This window comes from Megascapheus bottae, chromosome 11 (assembly GCF_031878675.1).
Source record: "Megascapheus bottae isolate mThoBot1 chromosome 11, mThoBot2.hap1, whole genome shotgun sequence".
Taxonomy (NCBI): Eukaryota; Metazoa; Chordata; class Mammalia; order Rodentia; family Geomyidae; genus Megascapheus; species Megascapheus bottae.
In genome coordinates, this window is record NC_143519.1 from 7,861,229 (window position 1) to 7,885,226 (window position 23,998).

General features: G+C 41.3%; 1 protein-coding gene across 1 annotated transcript in view; it reads right to left on the reverse strand.

Moving 5' to 3' along the window:
- Itgbl1 (integrin subunit beta like 1) overlaps positions 1 to 8,361 on the reverse strand; it is a 176,932-nt gene extending 168,571 nt beyond the window's left edge. Inside the window, exons 1-2 of the mRNA XM_090341909.1 lie at positions 8,056 to 8,361; positions 6,897 to 7,114 (exon numbers count right to left, since the gene is read on the reverse strand). Of these exons, the coding sequence (XP_090198035.1) occupies positions 6,897 to 7,114; positions 8,056 to 8,153 (316 nt within the window). The 5' untranslated portion in view covers positions 8,154 to 8,361. The remainder of the gene's footprint in view (positions 1 to 6,896; positions 7,115 to 8,055) is intronic.
- Positions 8,362 to 23,998: the final 15,637 nt, after the last annotated feature.

Genomic DNA, 23,998 nt, shown 5'->3' on the forward strand with positions numbered 1-23,998 from the left:
ATTCCTTGGTACCACATACATAGAAAAAAGCCGGAAGTGGTGCTGAGGCTCAAGTGGTAGAGCTCTAGCCTTGAGAAAGTCCAAGGACATTGCTCAGGCCCTGAGCTCAAGCCCAGGACTGGCAAAAAATAAAATTAAAACCAGGAATTCTATGCTGCAGTCAGAAAGAATGACATTGCCCCATTTGTAAGGAAATGGAAAGACTTAGAAAAAAATCATATTAAGTGAAGTAAGCCAGACTCAAAGGATCATAGGCTCAATGGTTTCCCTCATTTGTCATAATCAGTAGAAACCTTGGGCTCTACTAGCAGAGATTTACAATAGAACAAAATGTAGATTCATAAGGCCATATAGAATGACACTAAATGAAAGGACCTCCAGGATATAGAAACAAAAGCCATGTAATGAGTGACTGTTGTCCTTAATGTACTATGTTATCTCTCATCTCTTTTACTGTCCCTTGGTTATCTCATATTGCTACAGTATTTTTCCTGGTTATCTGATATATTGTATATATGCTTATTTGGTTATTTGAAGTCAGATAGGGAAGGGAGGAAAACAAGATGAGGGGCCGGGGTGGGAGAGGGAAATGGGGATCAAGACATGAGAAAGGGTATCAATGTATGTGAAGTAATGCACCTGCTATCTGGTGAATATAATGTAACCCTTCTATTAACTCCAATAAAAATATATGAAAAAATCAAAACCAGAAAACAAATAAGATGGAGCTAACCAGAAGCACATATAACTTAGAAAAGTAACTCCCTCTTACTGTAGACTATTATAGACCAAAATGCACTACATACACGTATGAAAATGGAACAAGGATGGGTTTGGGAAGGGGGAGGGAAGATGAGGAAGAGTGACCCTCAGGGGAGATCCAGATCAGGTATATAGTGGGCAAGCAGGGACATACCAAAATGAAACTCCATGTATAAATAAATAACTGATACTAATACTGTGGGGGGAAATGAAATTCATTTCTTTATCTTATTAAACTAGAATGGTAGATTTGGGGGTAGGGGGTTGGTCCTGGAGCTTGAACTTAAGGCCCAAATGCTATCATTGACATTTATTGTTTCAGGTTAGCATTCTACCACTTGAGCCACAGCTTCACTTCCAGAATTGTGGTGGTTCATTGGAGCTGAACCTAACACAGACTACCCTGCCTTGGCTAGTTTCAAATTACAGTCAATTACAGTCAGCTTCCTGAGTACCTAAGATTACAGGCAAGAACTACAGATGACAGAGTCTTAATAGATTCCTAATGGAAATGAGAGAGAGGGAGAGAGAGAGAGAGAGAGAGAGAGAGAGAGAGAGAGAGAGAGAGAGAGAGAGAGAGAGAGAGAGAGAGAGAGAGGCAGAGAGAGAGAGGCAGAGAGAGGCAGAGAGAGAGAGACAGAGACAGAGAGAGACAGAGAGAGAGACAGAGAGAGAGAGAGAGACAGAGAGAGAGGGGACCCATTTGTATATTTGGACACGTGCATTTGAATAAACATGGGATAATATTAATATATACACCTAAACTTAGAAAGAATCATAGAAGACACATGTTTAAACCTATTCAATGCCCAAGCATTTAGAGTATACATTTTGGTTTTTGAAAGGGAAGAAGAATAATTTAAATAACTTAAAACTTCTGTCATTCCATGAAATGGGTCGATGTGCCAAGTGGGTAGGAAATGGGAATGGGCCAGGAGGTGTGCTGAAATGCCTGCCGTGTTGTCACCTGGTGTGTGTGTGTGTGTGTGTGTGTGTGTGTGTGTGTGTGTGTGTGTGTGTGTGTGTGTGTATGAGTATGAGTGGTTTGAGAGCTTGGGAAGACTGATTTAATGCCCAGTTGTGCAGCAGTGGAGAAAACACTCGGGGTGGAGAGAGTGCTCTAATGAACTTAAGCCTGGAACCTTCGCCTAATGTTGTGTTGTGGCAGGCTAAGATTTAAACATCAAATGCCTGCTCTTTGGGTTTAGTGAGAACCTGTTCACCGCATGAAGCGTCATTCCATTTTCTTGGTGTTTCTTTACTTGTCTAAAGTGACAGAATCATGTGTGTTTATTGTACACACCATAAAAATTTGAAGGATACCTACATTGTGGAAGAGCTAACCATGGCTGGTTTCCATGTGCATAGCTTTCATTTTTGTGGGAAATACACTGACATCCACTCTCTTATCTATTGGTGTTTTAGAACAAATGAGCATCATGTTTTTGTAAGTTTTAGTTATACAGAGAAACTAGAAAAGCTTCCTATTTAGGCAACTATGCACTTTTATTGTATTCTCTTTGGGAATTCAATTCTGGTCACTAGAATTTTGAAAACTTATGCTGCCCTCACACACACAAAACAGTTACTTCCTAAAAGAAAAAAAAAGGACAAGCAAAACTTATATATGTTGAAACTTCCTCATCCATCCCTGGATACCTAGTCACTGGCAAATACAATTAAAGCAAGAGAATATTCCCATGCACCTTTGGGTAAGTCCCTTAGAGACTGGAGGTTTAAAACCAACAGCAAAAATAGATTCCCCTTCAGGGAGAGAGCTGTGAGGCACTATCCCTTGAAATCGCTGTGTAAATTATTCCCCACCTCTGCCTTGAGCAAAGGACTCACACAACGTAATCACCTTGAAAAGGAATATGGAGCAGGCAAACTAATAGGAAGCTTCGCTCTACTGGTTGCAGGAGCTCAAGCCTCACCCTTGCAAGTATTTTATATACTCCCCTCTTCTAGAGGGCTTGGATTTGGGGATCAGAATCTTCACTAAACACAGGATACAAATTAGTGACCAGACTCAGAGGCTTAGACAAGACAACATGCCATCCATCATATGTACAGAAGCGGTCCTGAGACAGGCAGGCCAGGCTCTGGTATCAGCTCCACCAAGACTCCAAGAAACCAGGAGGCAGGAGAGTAAGGCATCCTCCTGGCCCACCACACACAGCTCTGGATTCAATGGTGATATTAGAGGCACAGGGGCACTCTAGGCAGGAAGAAAGGTGGACAGTAAATCACACATCCAGGCAAGTCACCCTCTTGCCAGAAGAGAATCTGACAAATACATAATACTTGCTGATTACTGGCCCAGTTTGAATTGATCAGCTGGTCCACGTCACTAACTCTTTGAGTGACATATTTCAAAAGCAGTTTGAAAAGGCTGGACATGGGACGACCCAGAGACACATGGGAAATATCAACTGCAAGTTTGTTGTTTTCCTTCCATCAAAGATGCTCCTGTGCTCAAAGACACCATTCTCCAAAATTAGTTTTATCCCTCACAGATATAAGAACAGTCTTTTGCACCAAACCTCTATACTACAGAACTGTGAGACAGATTCCCGCATCATGAAGAAGTAGAACTGACTTGATACTTTGAACATAATCACTTTCAAGCAATTCACACTAAACTATGTGCCTTGTGATTCACAATAGGAAAGCCCAGTGCTGTACTTAAAAGAGTACAATGTGTCTCACCAGATGGTCGGAGATGGGGCCAACATAGCTGTCCCTACTTGACCTTTGGAGTTTTAAATCAATAATGTGCCTTGAAATCAAAGCTATTCTTATTGTATCAAAATTCTCAATAATGCTGGATACCAGTACCATGCCTGTAATCCTAACTATTTGAGAGGCTGAGATATGAGGATCATGGTTCAAAGCCAGCAGGAGTAGAAAAATTCAAGAGACTTTTATCACCAATTAACCACCAGAAAGCTAGAAGGAAAGCTATGGTTCAAGTGGTAGAGCATTAGCCTTGAGTAAAAACACTCTGGGATAACACCCAGGGACTGAGCTCACTCTCTAGTATCAACAGACACACAACACACACACACACACACACACACACACACACACACACACACACACACACTCCCAGTAACCTTAAGACCAGATCATCTCGATTCCTATTTGTCCATCCATCTACCTATTCATGTCTGTCTTCCAGCATTTTGTGCTTCACCACAATGTATCAGATCACTAGACAGACAAATAGATTGATAGATAGATAGATAGATAGATAGATAGATAGATAGATAGATAAAGATTAAAATGTACTGTGTTCATTTTGTATTATGCATTTGATATGTTTTACCAATGTTAAATCTGATTGCAATTCTACAAGGTAATTCCTGTTAATAGCCCTATTTTTGCAGAGAGAAATCAAGGATCCAGATATTTAAGAACCTACCCAAGTTCAAGTTTACACAGTTGCTGGGGCAGGATGTGAAACTCTACAAATTTTGCCCCAGGTTCCATACCCTTAACAACTTTATGATATTCTACTCTACTCTCTAGTAGGCTATTCTCTTTCTGGAACAAACTGACAGAGGTAATGGCCCAGAGACACCAGCAGAGATCCTGTTCTGATTCGCCAGCAGTGGTGATTGGGAAAACAGAATTGAGATATTCAATCTGAAATACAGGACAAGCTGACCAGTGATGAGGCGGCTTGTGAGACATGGGTAAGGATGAATTCTGGGTCTATCTAAAGTAGCCAAAATCATGTTGTATAATGTGTATTTGTTTATTTAAAATGGCAATGGGAAGGGGGGGAAACAAGATGATTGGGAGGGGTGGAGAGAGGGAAATGGGGACAAAAACACGAGAAGGGGTATCAACGTGTGTGAAGTAATGCACCTACTATATATATATATATAACTGCAACTCCTCTATACATTACAATTTTTTAAAAAGTGGCCAAAGTTTTCACAGGGGCAGATTCTGTACAAGGCCCAGGAGGAAAGTGTCAATGAGTGAGAATGGCAGATGCGCACAATTATTTCATTCAACACTGAACTACCAAGAGCATTTTTCCCTGTATAGAAATACATATAAGCAAAACAAAACCATGCGATGACTCAGAAGTGCAGCCACTCTCAAGAAGAAAGGAATGCAGTGGCTAAGATGTTAGGAGTAAACAACAAATCGCTTTTGATGGGAGGAAAGCAGACTCACATCCCACAGCATGCTGCCGCAGTTTCTGAGCGAGGTGTCTCTCGGGCCGGCTCACCACAGTCTTTTGTGACTGCACTAGGCCATCTCCCTGTTAACCAGCTGCAGTCTGCTTCTCATCACTTTGTCTTCCAATGAAACTCCAGTAGAGAAAGCCCTGGGAAGTTTTTCCAAACTCATAATATTAACAAGGGATTGCCAGAAGCCGTAAAAGCCACGGGATCTGGCTAACAGTCGAATTGATTTAAAGTATTAGGCAATAGTTAGCTTTCATTCCAAGGATCTAGTCTTAAAAATTCTGTGCCTTTGGGACTGACAAAGATAAAATAGTAAATGTGGCCAGGTACCAGTGAATCAGACTTGTTACCCTAGCTATTCAGTGGATGAGATCTGTGGATTGAAGTTCAAATCCTACCCAGGTGGGCAAGTCTATTAACTCTTAGCTCTAATTAGTTACCAAAAAGACTAAAGTAGAGCTGTGGCTCAAGTGGTAAAGCTCTCTTCTTGAGCAAAAACTGCCCCTAAAGGAGGGTACCCAGGCCCTGGGTTCAAACCCTAGTACTGGTGCATGCGCATACACACATACACAACATTGAAAAAGCCTGTATTTCAGTTCTGTTTTTAAAGGGTTGAGTTCTAATCGTTACAGATTCTCAAACAAACCTCACAGAGCCGTGCACCTGGGGCCTCACTCCGCCTTACCTGTTTTACTTTGAGGATTATTTTTCCTTTTAGGCAGTCGACAAATGAAGAACTCCCACAATCTATTCCTGAGCCAGGTGCCAAGGAAAAATATTTTGCTCTCAACTTATGCTTGATCTCTCTGTTATTCTTGGACATCTTGATCTTAGTAGCATCAAAAGCAAAAATACATTGCTATTTTTTCCTTACTGATTTGCCAAACCCCTTTTTGGAATTCATTATGTTTATCCTTTTAACTAATGGGGTTCCTGTGTGGTCAAGATGAACTGGACCTGTTGGCCTCAGTTAAATGACACATTTATGTGAAACCAGTAAAGTGGTCAAGAGTTCTCTACCAAGAAACTTACCTCTTCCCAATATCAGAGTTTAAATCACTTCTTTAAAAAATGTGATTTCATTCTACTGCTAGAAAATAACTTAAATTTCACTACAGCTCAAAACTTCAAGCACCTAGTTGGCTTAGGACTAAAATCTTTGTTTCTTGGGATGCTAAGTCTGAGGACTGGGGGTGGGGGAGAAAAGCCCAGACAAACAAACCTAAGAGGCTCTTATTTCCAATCAGCAAAACCCAGAGCTAGAGGCGCGGTTCAAGTAGTAGAGTGCCAGCTTTGAGCACAAACGTATAAGGGCTTGAGTTCAAACCCCAGTAGCAGTGTATGTGTGAGTGTGTGAGTGTGTGTGCAAGTGTGTGTGAGTGTGTGTGAGGGTGAGGGAGTATGAGTGTGCATGTGTGTGTGAGTGTGCATGACTGCGTGTGTGTGAGTGTATGAGAGTGTGTGTTTGAGTACATGTGTGTGTGCGTGTGTGTGTGAGTGTGTGGGTGACTGTGTGTGGGTGTGGGTGAGTGTGTGAGTGTGTGTGCGTCTGTGTGTGCGTGTGTGAGTGGGAGTATGTGTGTGAGTGTGTGTGACTGTGTGTGTGTGAGTGTATGAGAGTGTGTGTGTGACTGTGTGTGACTGTGTGAGTGTGTGTGTATGTGACTGTGAGTGTGTGTGTGTGCGTGTGTGTGACTGTGTGTGACTGTGTGTGTGTATGTGACTGTGTGTGTGAGTGTGTGAGTGTGCGTGTGTGTGACTGTGTGTGTCTGTGTGAGTGTGTGTGAGTGTGTGAGTGTGCGTGTGTGAATGACTGTGAGTGTGTGAGTGTGTGTGAGTGTGAGTGAGTGTGTGTGAGTGTGAGTAAGCGCATGCGCCCACACACCCAGCAAGCAGCTAAACCATCCGGAGCCCGGCCCCCCCCCTTACCTGCACAGGTGCTCCCGTCGTAGGTCTGGCACACCCACTCATGGCACTCGCACAGCGGCCCGAAGTAGGTGCCCGGCTGGGTCACGTGACAGATGCAGACTCCACACTCACAGCGGCCTCGCCCGTGGCACAGCGGGCCCCCCGGGGGCTGCCCGGGGGCGCGGCACCTGCGCTCCGACTCGGCCCGGGACAGCCTGCAGGGGGCGCCCGACCAGCTTCTGCAGGGGTCACAAAGACCACGGCCAGGTCAAGGTCAGGCTCAAGGTCAGGCTCAGGCACTGTCCCTTCTCCGCTCTCCCCCTCCCACTACCATCCACTCAGCTCCATGGGGTGGAAGCCTGTGGCCCCATCCCTCTGGGGGAGTCAATGCTTCCTAGACAGGGCTGAGATTTGGGGAGATTTCGTTGTTGTTTGCATTTAGCTTTTGTTTCCAAGCAGACAAACTGCTCACTGGCTAAGTACCATCAAGTATCATTATGACCCAAAAATGACATTCTCCTTGAGGGACAGAGGTGATGCATCCCTGTCCTCTAGCAGTGTGCCACAGAATCTAAAATGCACACACATGTGCAAATTAAATTGCAAGTTAATCCAAAAGGACACTTGGCTGACTTTCCACTTTTCTTCTTTTATAAAGTCCCATTACTATCAAATGATGAGAGGAAGAAAAGAACCTACAAAGCCTATAGAAATAAATTGTCTCATTATATGATATAGTTTGCGTTATGTACTCTTTCTGGAGTGCACTTTTAAAACACTTGAGTTTAGTTTTTGTGACACATATTACTATTTCTTTTCTGGGTTTGATAAGTACCCGTGCACTGATGACATTAGCATATAACATTCCTTTTATATGCCATGGGATGGTACAGAGGGCATTAGATGCCACCTTGTACTCCTAGTTGAAATTCTTCTTCATAGGTATTCACAGAAAGAGAAATGGCATTCGTATTCAACTATTTTATTTTCCCAAAAGAAAGCAGCAAAAGAACAGAGATTCTGGATAGACATGAGGAAAGAAAGTGGAACAGGTTGAAAACAGTTTATCCCACATCCAACTTTAGAAGCTGCTCTTGGCTCAGAATGGCCATCTATAAACTCCGGGCCTGCCACGCAAAGCTGGGCCACTCTGTCTTGAAGGATAACAAGTCAGACTTACCTCAGAGAGGGAGAGAAGCCTTGAGGAACAGCAGAGAGCCCAGCAAAGAGCAAGGAGGACGCCAGCAGTAAGAAGTTCATGATACCCTGAGGACGCATTCTGAGCTCCTGAACTGGGCACTCGGGGCTGGCCCTCTGCAAGGTAGGGAGGTGTGACCAGCAGATGGCCCAGGGGAAGGACCCAGGTCCGGAGCTTCTTCTGGAGTTGCGATGGCGCTGATGAACTGCCTGGAAGGATTTGGGCAGAGGCGCTGCTCTGGGCGGGGTCCTGGTGCCCAGCTCCTCTGACTGGAGACGCTAGAAGGAAAGTAATTAGAAACAGTTGTACAAGCAGATGGTTTATTTTGACATAAAAAAGTCCTGTTCACAGAGTTGAGAAAATCGTTTCTTTCTTCAAGTACAGGGCCTGGGAATATGTGGCAGGGGAATATTCAGTGGATTGATAATAAACCATTCAATAACTCCCAACTTGTGACAAGGAAGGGGAGTGTCTGTGCAGGGGGTGGTGTTAACGAGAGTGTGCCATTTGGGGTATGAAGGATAGAGGGCAAGCAAAATGGGCAAATACAACTTTTTCTTCTATTTATTATCCTGTGGCTGTTTTGGTTTCTTAGATGTCTGAAAAGTGTGTTCTGATTCCAATTGCTTATCACACCACATTTTTTTTTTCTTGACTTGGACAGTTCAAACTGTAGTTGACCCAATTTCACTCCATCTCTCCACTCCCTGGTCATCCAGAATGTGGAAACAAATAAAATACCTACCCTCAGTGGAACTCATCCTGAAAATAAATCCATGTCATTTCTTACACCCACTGGATGATGGTTGCTTGTTGTGTTATATCTCTAATTGGGACAGCAACCACTTATTTATTGATGAATTGTACTTCTATCAAGTGTCAGGCTCTGTGCCAGTTGGAAGGGACATCCAGAGGACTGGGGACACTTGAGCCCTTCTTGGAATGCAGTTAGCTAGTAAGACATCAGTCAAACACACACACACACACACACACACACACACACACACACACACACATCCCAATGAGTACAATAAAAAGTTACTTTCTAAGCCAGGCCTCTGCTGGCTCATGCCTGTAATCCTAGCTAGATCTGAGGATCCTGGTTGAAAGCCAGTCCAGATAGGAAAGTCCATGAGAGTTTTGTTAACTACCAGAAAACCAGAAAGGGTACTGTGGGTCAAAAAGGTAGAGCACTAGCCTTGAACAAAAAGGAACTCAGGGACAGTGCCCAGGCCCTGAGTTCAAACCCCATGACTGACCAAAAATAAAAATAAAAATAGTGACTTCCTGGTTAAACCCAAGTACCTGATCTGATCTCATGTAATAGTTGACTTTCACTGGCCCTCTCTTTCATATTCTTGCTTTCTGACTGCACCATCCCACTCTTGAGCACATATCCAAAGGACTGCAGTCAATTCTCAAGTAAGATACCTGCATACTCACATTTATCACAGTGCTATGCATTTGCAATAGCCAAACTGTGAAATCAACCCATGAGCCCAACACTTGATGAATGGGTAAAGGCGGCATGGTCTGTTGATCAACAGTGCTCATGTCATCTCCATTTCAGATGCCAATTATTTTTTTATTCATCCTCTATCATTTTCTCTCACTCATTCTCTAGGCATGTCCATATCCACAATCGTGTTCCATGTGTACATATTTAAGTGGATGCATGTGTGTGTCTGCATATAGCTATGCATATATATACATATATATATATATGAATGTGTATGTCCTTCAGGTCCTTCAGGTATGTCCTTCCATGACTTTCTTCCTTCCCTTCTTTCTTCTCTCTTTTATTCTTCCTTCTCTCACTCTTACTGGTCTTTTGCCTTCTTTTCCTTTGCTCTTCTTCCTCCTTTCATCCATCCCATTTCTCCTTCTCTACTTCCTTGTCTCTTTCACTTTCTCCTCATCATTCAGCCTGACATTATCTATCACCACAAATCTCTGTTGATTACTCTTTTCCCAAACCCTAGAGCCCTGCATGATCCAGATCCGTGCGTTCCTCTCACCAAGCTCACACCCCTCCTCCTGTTATACAATTCACACCAACCATTTGTCCCCCCTCTCTTGCTCTCATTTTGGTAGAACATTCTAGGCTTGCTCTTCGCCTGGGATATCTGTGCAAGGATCTCTCTTGTCTACATCTTGCTGGCTTCTGCTCTGTCTCACTTTTCAGAGAACTACTCACTGATTATACAGTCTAAAGCCACCCTTGTGCCTAGCTCCTTTTATTATATTTTAATTTCTTTCAGCCTTTACCAAGACATCACATTATTGTTTACATCTGCTTGTCTATTTGTGTATTATCCTTGTTTTAATGCAGGTACCTATGAGAGCTGGGACCTTTCTTTGTTGTCCTATGCAATAACTTTAGTGCCTTTCATGGAGCAGAATCCTCCAAAAAATCATCTGAGAGAATAAATGAATGAATTAATGCCATTTAGAAGTTCCAAATATATCAATTAAAATAAGGTCTCAAATAAAGTTACCCTGAAAGGAAAGAATAAGCACACAGTCCGCAAGGGAATTCAGAGAACTGAAATATTAAAATCAGTAAGAAAATTATTTTCATCATGAAAAAAATTTAGAAGAACCAATCTCAGATTAGATAATTAACAACACTTTACTGAACTCTCCACAGATATTCATGACCCTAATGATTAAAATCATTCAATATCCAGTTTGAAGTTAAGAAAAAATGTATATGTCAATTTCAATCAAAACCCATTTGGTTAATATTCTCAGCTCATTTCCAGCTTTTGAAATAGCAAAGTGTACACCAAAGCATTCAGGAAGACTAAATAGTCCCAGGCAGCAATAAAAATAAGGTTGAATTTCCAAGAAAAAGAAGAGCTTTGTACCTGGGCCAAAGCTGTGAAATAAAAAAATGGTGTACGGATAACTTCTTTTCCAGACCTGAGTGTAGGCCCAGAGGGTATTTTACTGTCCTACATGGTAAAAGAAAAAAAAACACCTGGAGCCATCGGAAATCTCTGTGTCTCTCTGTCAAGAAAAATTTCTTCACTCTGAAAATGGTCCTGAAGTTCTAGTTGATGCTGAAGGGAAATTTTAGCGACCCCCCCCAAGTCATTCCCATTGGCTTATCATTGAATATTGAATATATAAATTTATCATGTAAATATTAGTTTAAATCAGCTATCTAACTTTTCATCCTTGGGTATTCATCAGTCAATGAACCAGGAGTACAAAACCAAAAGTCCCAGAGTACAGATCCTTCATCTGCTGCGTTTCAGCTTTCAAAATGGTAGGGTAGACTCTCTGTTATCATATTTTCCCTATGTGTCCAAAGTTTAAGCAATGAAAGGAGAATAGGGCTCCTCAGCTCCCTCTTCCTCAAAGCAATACTCAAGGCTTGTGTGCAGTGTGTACTATATACTGCTCTGCTTGACAAGTTGTATCTGTTGCTATTTCCATTGCTTATCTGGTTGAGAGGAAGATCCATTCTACATGGTACAGATGAACATTTATCAGAGAAGGAAAGGGTAGAAACTAATATTTAGACTTCTGGTATCTAAGAATGTATTTGCTCCTGTCCATTTCTGATTGAACACTGAGCTAAGGCTCTCCTCTCTTATACCCAGCCTGAAACACTAAAGCTGCATTCAGGACCCATGAGCCTCTGACTCCACTTCATCTCCACTCTCCCTGGGGCTTCTGTGTAGTGCATACCACACGTTACCAGAGTTTACAACTTCTCTTCACTGTTGTCATCATTGCAATTGCTGCCGTTCCCTCTGTAAGAGTCATTCTACATAAACCAAGGGGAAATTTTCTGTTGGTAGAGACAGCGGCCTGGTAGATTTGGTATCAAGGCCAGAGAGAGAATGCTTGGTCTTGACTGTGCTGACTCAGATAACAACATTTTTATTTGCTGTATTTGTTGAATGCTGCCTCTCTATCTTTTCTTTTTATTATTACTTTTAACTAGTTGTACAAAGGAGTTGCCAGTTAACAAATCAGTTTATGAAGTCAATGTATCTCGATCAATGTTACCTCTTTCAACAATCTCATTCACCCCTTTTCTACCCAGCCTTTTTCTCATTCTTCATATTTTTGTAGGATATACACTGGATTCTTGACTAAATTCTCCCTCTTTCTGTCTTTATTCATCTATGCTTTTCCCCTTGATGCCGCTCCATCCCTTTCAACTACCCACTTCCTGGTGTTTTCTTTTGCTGAACTCTAATTTGACATTCTAAAGAATTTCATTATTTCAATGTATGTGAATTAATGCACCTTTTATCTGGCAAATATCATGTAATCCTTTTATTAATTACAATAAAAAATATTTAAAAATTTCATTATTTGAGATCAAACTTGAATCTACCATATTTCAGTATTTCGTACTTATAAGTTTATAAGCTAGGTCAGACTTCCACATGTAAAAAAAAAGTCCATCCTTGGTCTCTCTGGACCTGGACTTCCATCAATTTTTAGGAGGATTTATAATGCCTTAGGAGATTATATTGGTGCTCATAATATTCCCATATTAACATGCAACTTATGAAACTGAAATTATACATTTGGAAGACATTACACAGACTCAAGTGAAATGTCTTTCAAAGATAATTTGCCATAGACATTATCTTATTGTGATGAAAATGATCAGCTAGAAAATATTCTTTTTTTAATACACAATAATTCAGTCCTAGAAAATGGCATTTAGGATGAACCTGGTACCATCTCGTTAAAGGACTGTGAATTATGTATGAATTAAATTATTTCAGAAAAGCAACTAGGGGGACAATTGATGCCGAATAGCAAACTGGAGAGGAACTGAGCAGCAGAGATCAAAATGCAAAAGGCAGCTCAAGAAGAGACTCAGTTCCTGATGGTATACTGCTGATTGCAGATTTCCTCTCTTCACACTTCCCTCTTGACCCTGGCAACCCCATAAATCACACTGAACTTCCAAGCTCTGGGTAGCATGGCCTTGCAACTTGACCCTTTGTTAATTTAGCCTCTACATCAGTCACTTCAGCATTGTATAGGCCTGTGAAGCTTTGCAATCAAAATAACTTGAAAACCTAGATATTCTTAGGCAGGTCCTAGTGCACTGAAGACTATTTAATATACTGTATTAAGTAGACTACCTCCACCATATTTAATGCAGTAGAAAGGCCAAATATATTGGTTTTTAATGATCATTTTTAAGATCAACTGTCTTCCTTGATCTATTTACAGTTAATAGGATTATAAGTTGTGGATGGAAGGAGAGCCAGCATGCATGCATTTCAGGTAATGATGTAACTGTAACATGAAAAAGAAGATATTAATTACATGGTTTAACCTCTATATTTTCCTAGTTCCTTAATGAATTTTCTGTTGATATTTCAATAATTCATACATGAACAAGTTGTTAAAATTTAAATGGGCCTATAAATATTATCCCAAGATTGACTGGCAAGGACTTGAATATTTCAGTTCTTTAGTATTGGTGGCACAATATGACAAGTCTTCACTTGAGGACTTAGGGTTTATTGATTACATCTATGCCATTGCTCATCAAATAGAGACATTCTGTGAGTCATCATCATTTTGTGGGTAAAAATGCTTAAGAAATGGTGACAGATACTCTTATCAGAACGTTAACTGTACACTTATTGAAAGAGACATCTTAGACTTATCTAGAAATGTATTCATTTTTATCCTAGCCCTAGTGAAATGGATTGGTTGAGCTATTTCCAAAGCATCTTTGGAGAATCCAGCTATCTGCTTTTTAACTGGGAATGGCAAGACTGGGATTTTCAGATAGCATCATCCTTGGTGATCAAGTGTTTATAATGCAGTTTTGCTCAACAAAGTTGATCCCTTGGTGCCAAGTTCTTTGTGTACTTATATAACTGCTAAACTGATCTTATTCTCCATGGCCCACTCCCACTCCTGCTCATTTGTGTCCCAATTGATCACTGTGCTACTCTCTTTGAGATTCTCCTCCAATCTCTTCAATCTATTTACACAGGTTTCCAAGTAGAGGCTTTAGATATTTATGCATCCTCATGACTGCTTCACAAACAGAGATCGCAAGGCTCCAATGATTGCTATTGATCCATGGTCAGATGTGCTAAAAACATACGCAAAAGGACTTCCTCTTAGAATCAATAAGATGTGATGTTTGATCTTAATTACAACTGATAACCTGGATATGTGGTTATCAATAAAGTAAGAGAAATAGGCCAAAAAATCCAGTAAATTTCATAGAAGTCTTTTTACCTCAAACCAGTTGCTTCTTTTGGAACAGAATTGTGTTTTGGTTCAATTTTAGTTCTCCTTTATCCTTCTTTGCCATATGGTCTCTGGTAACTCAGTTTCCTTTGGTGAAACTTGAACATTGAATTAGCTCCATATCCTTCCGTTAGCAAGCAAGATGTTCCTGCCAAGAACCATTGAGGTTTTCACTCAAATATTATTTAACAGGTTTTCAGGAAGTGCTATTAAGAATGGTACATGGTTTGAGACACAAGGACAAATATCCAAAAAGGACAGCCCAAAGAATATTCTTTATAATCTACAACATTTATCAAGATTATAAAGGTATGCACTGCCCCAGTCCTGTGTCGGTATCAGTCTCCCATGACTTCATAATTCAGTGGTATCCTGACTTCAGTGTCCACTTCAGAAGATTATTCTCAATCAGCTAGGAGGAGCGTGGGAGGCTTTCAAAGACTCTCTTAACTTTGAAGACACCATCATACTATGTTTTATAGGTTGACTTATCACTGATCGAATGAGGATCTATCAATGTCTGCCCAACATGGCATTCTCTAGGAGTAATCATGGTTTAAAAGCTTTCCATGGGACCATAACAGTCTAGTGGGTCCTCAGTCTGCTTTTCTCTCTTTCTCTTTCCCAAGCATTAACTCCCCATCCCCCCCCCCAAAAAAAATCCCATCTGAAGCCAGGTGCAGTGGCTCACACCTATAATCCTAGCTACTCAGGGGGCTGAGATCTGAAGATCATGGTAGGGCAGTAGACTTGAGCTGAAGAGCTCAGGGACAGTGCCCAGACCCAATTCCAACTCCACAACTGACCACCAAACAAACAAACAAACAAACAAAGAAAACCCTAAACATCTGTATTTCTAATTCTACCTCAATATTGACTTAAATTTTGCTTATTGATCCTCTTCAAAGGACTTCTCCTCTCTCCCATTCATTCAAGCTGAACTTCCACATTTCCAAAGGATGGATACAATGTTGAATTCAAATTGTACAAGACCATTCAGTGTTGTATAGACCTTATGGAAATCTTGGGATGTCAGCTTATGTTGGACATGAAGGGAAGCCATTTAAATAATTTTTCCATCCTACTATATAACTACTTAATCAGGATTGGTTGTTTTCTCCACATCTTGAAGACATCTTCCACTGGTGTGGGACAGTCTGTGTGCCCTGTCCAGGTTCCCTGGGGATCTTACTATTGTGTCACTATTGGTGGAGCAAACCTCTTCAACATCCTTCCAAAGAGCAGCTCCTACATATCTTCTTCCAGCACTGCTCCCAGACTATTGGGGCCACGGAAGAGGAATCAGAATTTCCTACATGCTTACTTTCTGTTTTTATTCTACCTTCTCCATGCTTCCCTCTCCATCTGGTTCTTGAATCTGTTCATCAAGGACTGTTGGACAAAACCCCAGGAAAGTTGTCATATTTTTTTTCAACTCTAGGATATAAAATTACAATTTAGGATTTCCTACATAATGATTTTAAAGGCTATTCTCTGGGGACTTTATGCTTACAATTGCACAATTGCTTATCTTCCTCATCTCTCTGTCCTTCCTCCACTTCCATTTTGGTTTATCATGGAAAGTGTTTTTTTTTTAAACTTAATTGTAACCAAATATTTATCTCAGAGTCTGTTTCTAGAAACTTCAAACTATGATAACATATCAATTATTAGAATTAATTGAGTCTAAAATTTAGGTACAAAGAATCACTACTGTTTGATGCTACAAAAACCCACAAAAACAAATCCATAATTTTTGTTATATAACATCAAATTTTATTGATAAAACATTTCAGTTATTTTCACTGAAGATTTGTTTTTCAGTAAAAGAGACAACAGAGTTTTATATAATTTAGTTTATCGCTTTTCCTGGAAGCAGATGACGGATTCAGTGGTCTCTTAAGGCTGTTTCCAGTCCAGCATTATGAAGATGTTTTGAAGACTAATGAGGACATCCTTATTCAACATCATCCTCAGTTTTATTTTCACACAAAAATAGAAGCCTTTTGTTCTCTGGTGGCTTTGTAATTAGACATTATCATGGCTGGCTTTGGAGATTGATTTTTGGTCAGGAATGGAAAATTTTTACTTCCTAACATAAAAATCCTATCTCTTTCACCACAAATACCTATTGCATTAAAGAAAGCAACTTTCACACAAAACGTTTAAATTGTGAATTATTGAATTACTGAAATTAGCAGTCTCTAGTTCATTTAAAAATATTTATTGGATAGTTTACTGGAAAAACAAGTATAAGACACATTAGGGATTGCAAAGGTTTATAAACTTAAGTTATTCTTTTTGAGGGGTTTGAAATCTAAATAAAGTAAGTTTCTAAATAAATCATTTGAAAATATGTTATTGAACAGGAAACAAAGGCCAAATTTTCTCACTGGAAATTTGGTGATAGAGAATAATATGTCAATTCAATGAATATATTTCCTGCATCTTTTGAGTACAACTAATTTTATTCTTTAATATGTCAATTCAATAAATATATTTCCTGTGTCTTTCAGGTACAAATAATTTTATTCTTTAATAGTCTTTTGACTGATTCCAGCTTTAAGCAATTTGTGTGTCCCTAAGCCAGTGCTCAGAGTATTCTCTTGAAATCTAATCAGTGTGTTGTTGTCACTCAAATTCAAAACAATGTTTTCTTCTGCTTGGATAAAAAATGACACTAATCAAACATCTTAGTTGCTTTATTTATTCCTCTTAACCAATGTAATTTAGCAGAGTTGCATCAGCTCCCTCCTTTGCTGGAAACATTTACATTTCTTTGAGAAAATATACTTGATTTGTGTTGCTTTGTTTTAAGGCACTGTCTCCCTTTCTAGCCAAGGATGGCCTGGAACTTTACAAATGCAGTGTTTCAGACTGCTGATCTTCTCTGAGCCTCCTTAGTATTGGACTTTACAGCTAGGTACCAGCATTCTTCAGCTAAAAGCCATAAAAGCCCATATATGTGTGTGTGACATATATGGTTATCTCTGGTTTAGCATTCCTCTTTTTTACTTTGCTCCCCATATTCCAGATACATTAAGCTCTTTTCCCTTCCTCAAAATTTTCAGATGTACTTTGCTTCTAGCCCTTGGTACTATACATGTTTGTACATTCTTTTTCCAGATCTCTGCAGTCTCCTTCCCTGTAAAAGTGTACTGAGTCATCTATTTCTTTAAAAGAATACAGAACATGTAGAACAAGATTTCTGTTTAAAAGCTGATTTTTGAAGAGTTCCCTTCTACACAGTAGACCAGGCTATTCGTTTCATTTGACGTAATGTGCACTTCTAAACTGATTTCAACAACTGGTTTAGGTGAATTCCACAGTTGGTAGTTGAGAACCTAATGAAAGGTGGTATGAACACTGATTCCCAGCACAGAAACATCTTCGGTGGGCGGGAGGGATCTCAAGTTCAACCCAGCAGATTGCTAGGGACATTGTGGTATCCATTTTCTGCCTGGTTTTTCCTTGTTGTCCTCCAGGTTTGGGGTTAATCCCAGACTCCTTTATGGTCATCAGATGAAAGTTACTGATGCACACAGGTGAAATAGTTGTAAGAAACAGCACACAATAACAATTGATCTAGTGATAACAATCATTAATATATCATTTGAAACCTAAATAGCTGACACTAAGAACTGAAATGATACTGTCAATAGTTGAATATACAACAATATTGTCAAATGAACAGAGAACATAGATAAATGAATGGAAAAAAATGCCTTGCAAAATAGAGACTGAAAAGCATGAATGACAAAGCATGAGGTATATGTGATACATAGTTAAATTAGAGCCCCAGAAAGAGAAGAGAAAGAGCAAGCAGCCTCAATTAATATTACTCTCAGAGCTTCACACATTTAGTAAACCTCTATTAGGACAAATAAAGATATCCTCAGGTAGATTTGTGATGGTAAGTCATTTTCATCACTGATAAATACCCAAGACAAGCCATTTGAAAGGAGGAAAAGTTGATTTGTGCTTATTGTTTGGGCAATTATGATCTGTGGTTGGCTGGCTCCATTGATTTGGGCCTTGTGGTAAGACAGAATCTGGGAGTGGCAAACATAGGTTGGGGAGTGTGCTACCTCATGGTGGACAGGAAGTAATGTGTGGGAGCTGAGGACCAAGCTATGATTTTCAAAGAGACACCCCCACTGAATCACTTTCTCCTAGTGGTCTTCAATTCCTAAATATCCACCACCTCCCATAATGCTATCAGATCATGACTGTGATTCGTGAATTAATGTGTTGATGGGCCAGTTTCCATCAGCTGGAAACCAAGCCTTTCCTGTGAGTCATTGACTCAATTGATCATATAAAATAATATTCTATGAAAATAACTCCAAAAAGTGGTAACAAGAAGCACTCTTTAGTTGCCAGTGTTACTGCTTTTGTTCTCTTCTCCTTTTGTGTTGTTTATTATTGTATTTGTATTTGGGAGGGTAAGTCAGGGCACATAAAAGGTGGAACAAGGATGAACAAATACAACAGTGATACACGCCAGACACTATGTGGAAAATGAAGTGGATATCTTACCAGTGAGGAGGGGAGGGCTAGATTGTGAGAGAGCAATGGAAGGGAGAAATTGGTTCAAAAAGAGTTGTATTGATTGGACCTGATTCATGTAACAGTAACCCCTCTGTATATCAACTACACAAAAACAATAACATTTTTATAAAGGGCCTTTGGGGAACATTCCAATTCAAATGATAGTGAACATCACAGTGGAATTTCAACAACAAAAGACAGAGGAAAAAAAAAAACAGAAAAGAGGTAGATTAACCTTCAGCAAAAAATACCCATTGAGCATTGACTTCTCAAACTGAAATAAGTTTGCCAGCACATCGGAACACTGTATATTCAAGCTGAGATAGCATAAATGTTAAACTAGGGTAGAATTTAGAATGTCACAATCAAATTATTTATGGAGACATAAAAAAATTACTGTCATCATAATAAAAAAAGAACAAAATGATCCTTTCTGGCACCAGCAGGATTTTAATCTATGGAAATTCTGGGAGACATATAAATTGTCAAAATACTGAGAAGAACTTGCAACCAGAAATATATTTTAATGTGGATCTAGAAAATTTGAAAGTAAGAAGCTACAAATAAAAAGTGAAGTTAAAAAAATAGTAAGTTCCAGATGGTACCAATGGCTGTGCTCACACCTATAATCCTAGCTACTCAGGGGGCTGAAATTTGAGGACTGAGGTTCAAAAACAAGCCCCAACAAGAAGGTTTATGAGACTCTTATCTCAAATTAACTACTCAGAAAAATCTGGATGTGGCTCAAGTGGTAAAGCACTAGCCTTGAGCAAAAAGAAATTCAGGGAGAGTACACAGACCCTGAGCTCAGGCCTAAGGACTGGCAAAACGTGAAAAATTAAGTCCCAACAGCAAACAAGTAAAACAGAGTGGAAAATATATACACAGTATAGCTGGAAGCTACATTAATAGCACTGTAAAGCAAAATATATGGTCAGATATAAAATCACTTTGAAGTAGCAAATGTCTTATTACATTAGAAAAATACAGTAACTTTAAGTTTGCATGTACTTTGCAACATGTAACACAGCCTCAATAATCTAACATAACGCTGAGGCTGGGATGCAACTCAGCGGCAAAGACTTGTCTAGCAGATAAAATGTCCTAGGTTTGATCTCCAGTACCAAAAAAAGGAAAAAGACAGAAAAACAAGTAAAGCTGACAAAAAATTAATAATCTTTAAAAAAAAGCTTCAGTCATGAGGAAATTTGGGGGCAAATGGACAGTATTAGTGTTTGAACTTAGAGCCTCAAATTTGCTCGGCTGATATACCACTGACCCACACACAGACTCACTTTTTGCTGGTTATTTTTAGAACAGGATCTTGTTTTCCACCTGGGTTCATTTCTGATCTGTGATCCACCTACTTTTAGGCTTCTGGGGTTCTCAGATCACAGGTCTCTTTATCTGACAGGAAACCTAGCTACCTTCAATGGCGGTGGAATCTCTCAGAATTTTTTGCTTGGGCTAACCTGGTACTGCAACCCTCCAAAGTAGTTTGGGGTGGTCGACACAAGCCATTGTACCCAAGTATTGGGTATGATCAGTCTGCCTTTCAACCACTGTCCACTTGTTCTCCGCCTTCCAAACAGCTAGGGATGAAAACCTCACTCTAAAGGAAGATGTTAATACACCTTTTCAGGAACATGTACATGAAGAAACATTGTGTTGGGATAGAAAACACTGAACTGCCTGATCAGTGATACTGGCCTTGTTGACACAGGAGATGCTATCTGAAACAATCTAAGCAAGAAAGTATGTGCATGCCTTTTAAATATGCAGGGAACGGGGAGATTTCCTCCACCCTTGACTTGTAGGGAGTTCTGGAGAGGAGCTATATTCAGATGTGAGCCCTCTGGGGGAAAGCTTAGTTTTTGATCAAATGTGTGTGCTATTGGTGCCAGGCTGTCCTGGGATGAGGTGAGACTGGAGCATCTCAGAGCAGCCCCTCTCAGCAGTCTGAGGGAGGCTGTCCTTGGAGGAAGTAGGCAGTGACACATCCCAGTGGCAGCCGGGTTTCAGATGCACTGGCCCATTAGGGTTGATCTCTTCTGGGGTTGACACTTGCTTCTTAGGCTGCTCAGAACCATTTGGTCTTTTGTTACTTCCATCTAGACATGGTATGTCTGGGTTTCTTATTCATCCCATCTATGGGCAATTTGTAAGAGCAGACTTCCTGATTGAACAACACCCTTCTCTTGTCCCTGTTTCCCATACAAGGTCCTTTCCCCTCCACAGTCTGTCACTGTACTGACCTCAGAACTGGGAGCAGCTGCAACCACCAAGGAGGCAAGTTTTTCTTATCCTCTCCACAGACCTCTCCTGTCCACAGGCCTCTCCCTTCTCCGCAGACCTGTCTGTCTTCTCACTTCTCGCCTTATCACAAGCCTGTCTCCACAGGTCTCTCGCCCCTCTGCAGGCCTGGGCACTCCTCAGCTCCAGGAGCTCCGACTTGGAATGCTCAACTCCTTTACATCCAGTGCCCTGGCCCAGTAGACTTACTGCTCTCAGTGTTATCCAATTGAAAACAGTTTAACACAGATGAGGATAGTACAGCCTAGACTGGCTGCAAACTGCAGTCCTCTTTGCCTTTGTTTCCCACTTAACTGGGATTATCAGCATGCACCCCTATGCTTGGCCCCGCCCCCAGTGGTGACATCTGGGTGAGGCAGGACTTCCCAGCTCCTCTGGTTATCACACCACCTTTGGGTGGTTTGCCTTACAGCATGACCAGAGCACAGAGGGCTTGCCTGGTTATCAAGCACTTACTTACATATTTTACACATTGAATAAGCGCTTTAAGGTTAGTTTTAGAACTCAAAGATTTATTCTTCCCTGGTGGCAGCTTCTATTAAGTAGTCAAAACAGGCTTCATTTTTATTACAGAGTGTTTCATTTGAGACGTGACCTTTGTTTTTAAGAAGCCATCTCCTCAGAATGAATGACTCTGAGACTGCCTGTCGCAGTGAGGCCTTCATTTTGCTCCTAGCATGAGAATTTAATTGGTACTACTGCTTATTTTACGATCTCTCAGCCTTCCACTTTTTCCCCTTCTAAAACCAAGTTTTGTTCTGGAAAAACTATAATCTTAAGGTAAGGCAAAATGCTAAAGAAGGAAATGTTTTCAATTAAGCACTGAAGGGTACAATGTGAAGCCCATACATCTAACACTGTGATTTTCTGAGACCAGGTAGCCCTCTGCAGTCTTCCCTACAGATGAGATCACTTATACTTCCATAGGAGAAATCAGTTGCCTTCCTTGCCCCTGCATATTTCTGCCCAGTCTATGAGCCCGATTTTCTGTCTCTTTAAGGATTCATACTTCCTTTTGAAATCTTTCCTTTCGAAGGGCATTTTAAGCCTATCTTCCATGTAGGCTGAACTCAGTGTAAGAAGGGACTCGCTTGAAACATTAAACAGCCGTATGACAACTCTGCCGAGACCTCAATTCCGACACAGCATTTGTTCCTTTACCGCCCAGTTGCACTCACACATTTTTAGATCACACAGCTATAGGGGAAAGGCGGGGTCTTCAGGGATTGCAGAACTGATGCAGTTCCCCTATGGGGGGGGGGAGGCACAGGGGATTTACAGAGGGAAAAGAGAGAAGTAAACCTGAGGCCCCAAGCTTGGGAAGGCATGCCTGCTAGTGGAGTGCAGGTAGGCAATAACTGAAACAGGGATGCCAGGGAGATACTTGCACCCTGACAGATGCTCTGTTGGTGCCACCAACTGTAGTTCTGAATCATAATCTTCAGGACCAGGCTCGTCATAGCCCAGGTGATCCTTACTATAAAGGAAATTTCAGAAATGCCCCTTAGAGAAAGTGTTAGATACACTTGCATTTGAAAAGCCATGCAATGTTCAGATTGATTCAAGACATCCGTAGAAAAACACTCCCCATCCAAGCACCACAAAAGGCCCAGAGATAAGAATTGCAGCAAACAACAACAAAACTCTGAATGGTAGTTGGGAAGATATGATGTTTGATGGTAGACCCAGGAAATACTTTTTAGCCCTGATTGTCAAGATGGTTGGATTCTGGGAAATCTGTATCCCGATCATCCCCCCCCATACCTGGTTTGCTTTACTTCTGTAAACGAAGGCTTTGCTAAGAATCCCCATGCCGTGAGGCACCTGCCTCGAGGTGGATTTTGCCTTTAGAAGTATTGTGCTAACAACATTGGGGCTGCAGGTTCATGGGCACAGGAGTCCACTTGCAGTTCTGCCTTTCTAATCCAGACCCCTGATTCGACCTCTTAAGGTTTGGCTTCACTCCATCTCACTGATCCAGTTCCCGTGTACCACCTTCAACACCCAAGACAGGACTAAGGGGGTCTTGGCAGCTGCGCAAATCTCCTTTAAGTGCCACCTCTCTTTCCCCAGAGCAAGGCAAGTCAGCATCCTGGTGTATGTACCATGTCCTCATTGAAACATCAGTTCTCTCTAGTCAGAATTTTGTACAGGAGAATCCACATCAGAGAGTTAGCAAGCAGCAAATATCTTCCTCTTAGCCTCTTTTTTGTTTTTATTTGATCTGCGTGTCTGCTTTCCTGCCTGCCTGCCTGCCTACCTGTCTGCCTCTCTGCCTGTCTGTCTGTATGCTGCCTGCCTGCCTGCCTGTCTGCCTGTCTGCCTGTCTGCTTGTCTGTCTGTCTGTCTGTCTGCCTGCCTGCCTGCCTGCCTGCCTGCCTATCTGCCTGCCTGCCTGCCTGCCTGCCTATCTGCCTGCCTGCCTGCCTGGCTGCCTGCCTGTCTGTCTGTCTGTCTGTCTGTCTGTCTGTCTGTCTGTCTGTCTGCCTGTCTGCCTGCCTGCCTGTCTGCCTGCCTATCTGCCTGCCTGCCTGCCTGCCTGCCTGCCTGCCTGCCTGCCTGCCTGCCTGTCTGCCTGCCTGCCTGCCTGCCTGCCTGTCTGTCTGCCTGTCTGTCTGCCTGCCTGCCTGCCTGCCTGTCTGTCTGTCTGCCTGTCTGCCTGCCTGCCTGCCTGTCTGTCTGCCTGACTGTCTGCCTACTATGTATAGCTCTATGCACTTACTCTCCTTTAGAGTAAGCTTCATCCTGCTTCCTCTCTCCCTTAGGTACCTGCGTCCACGAGAGCTAAATCATAGGCCAGACATCA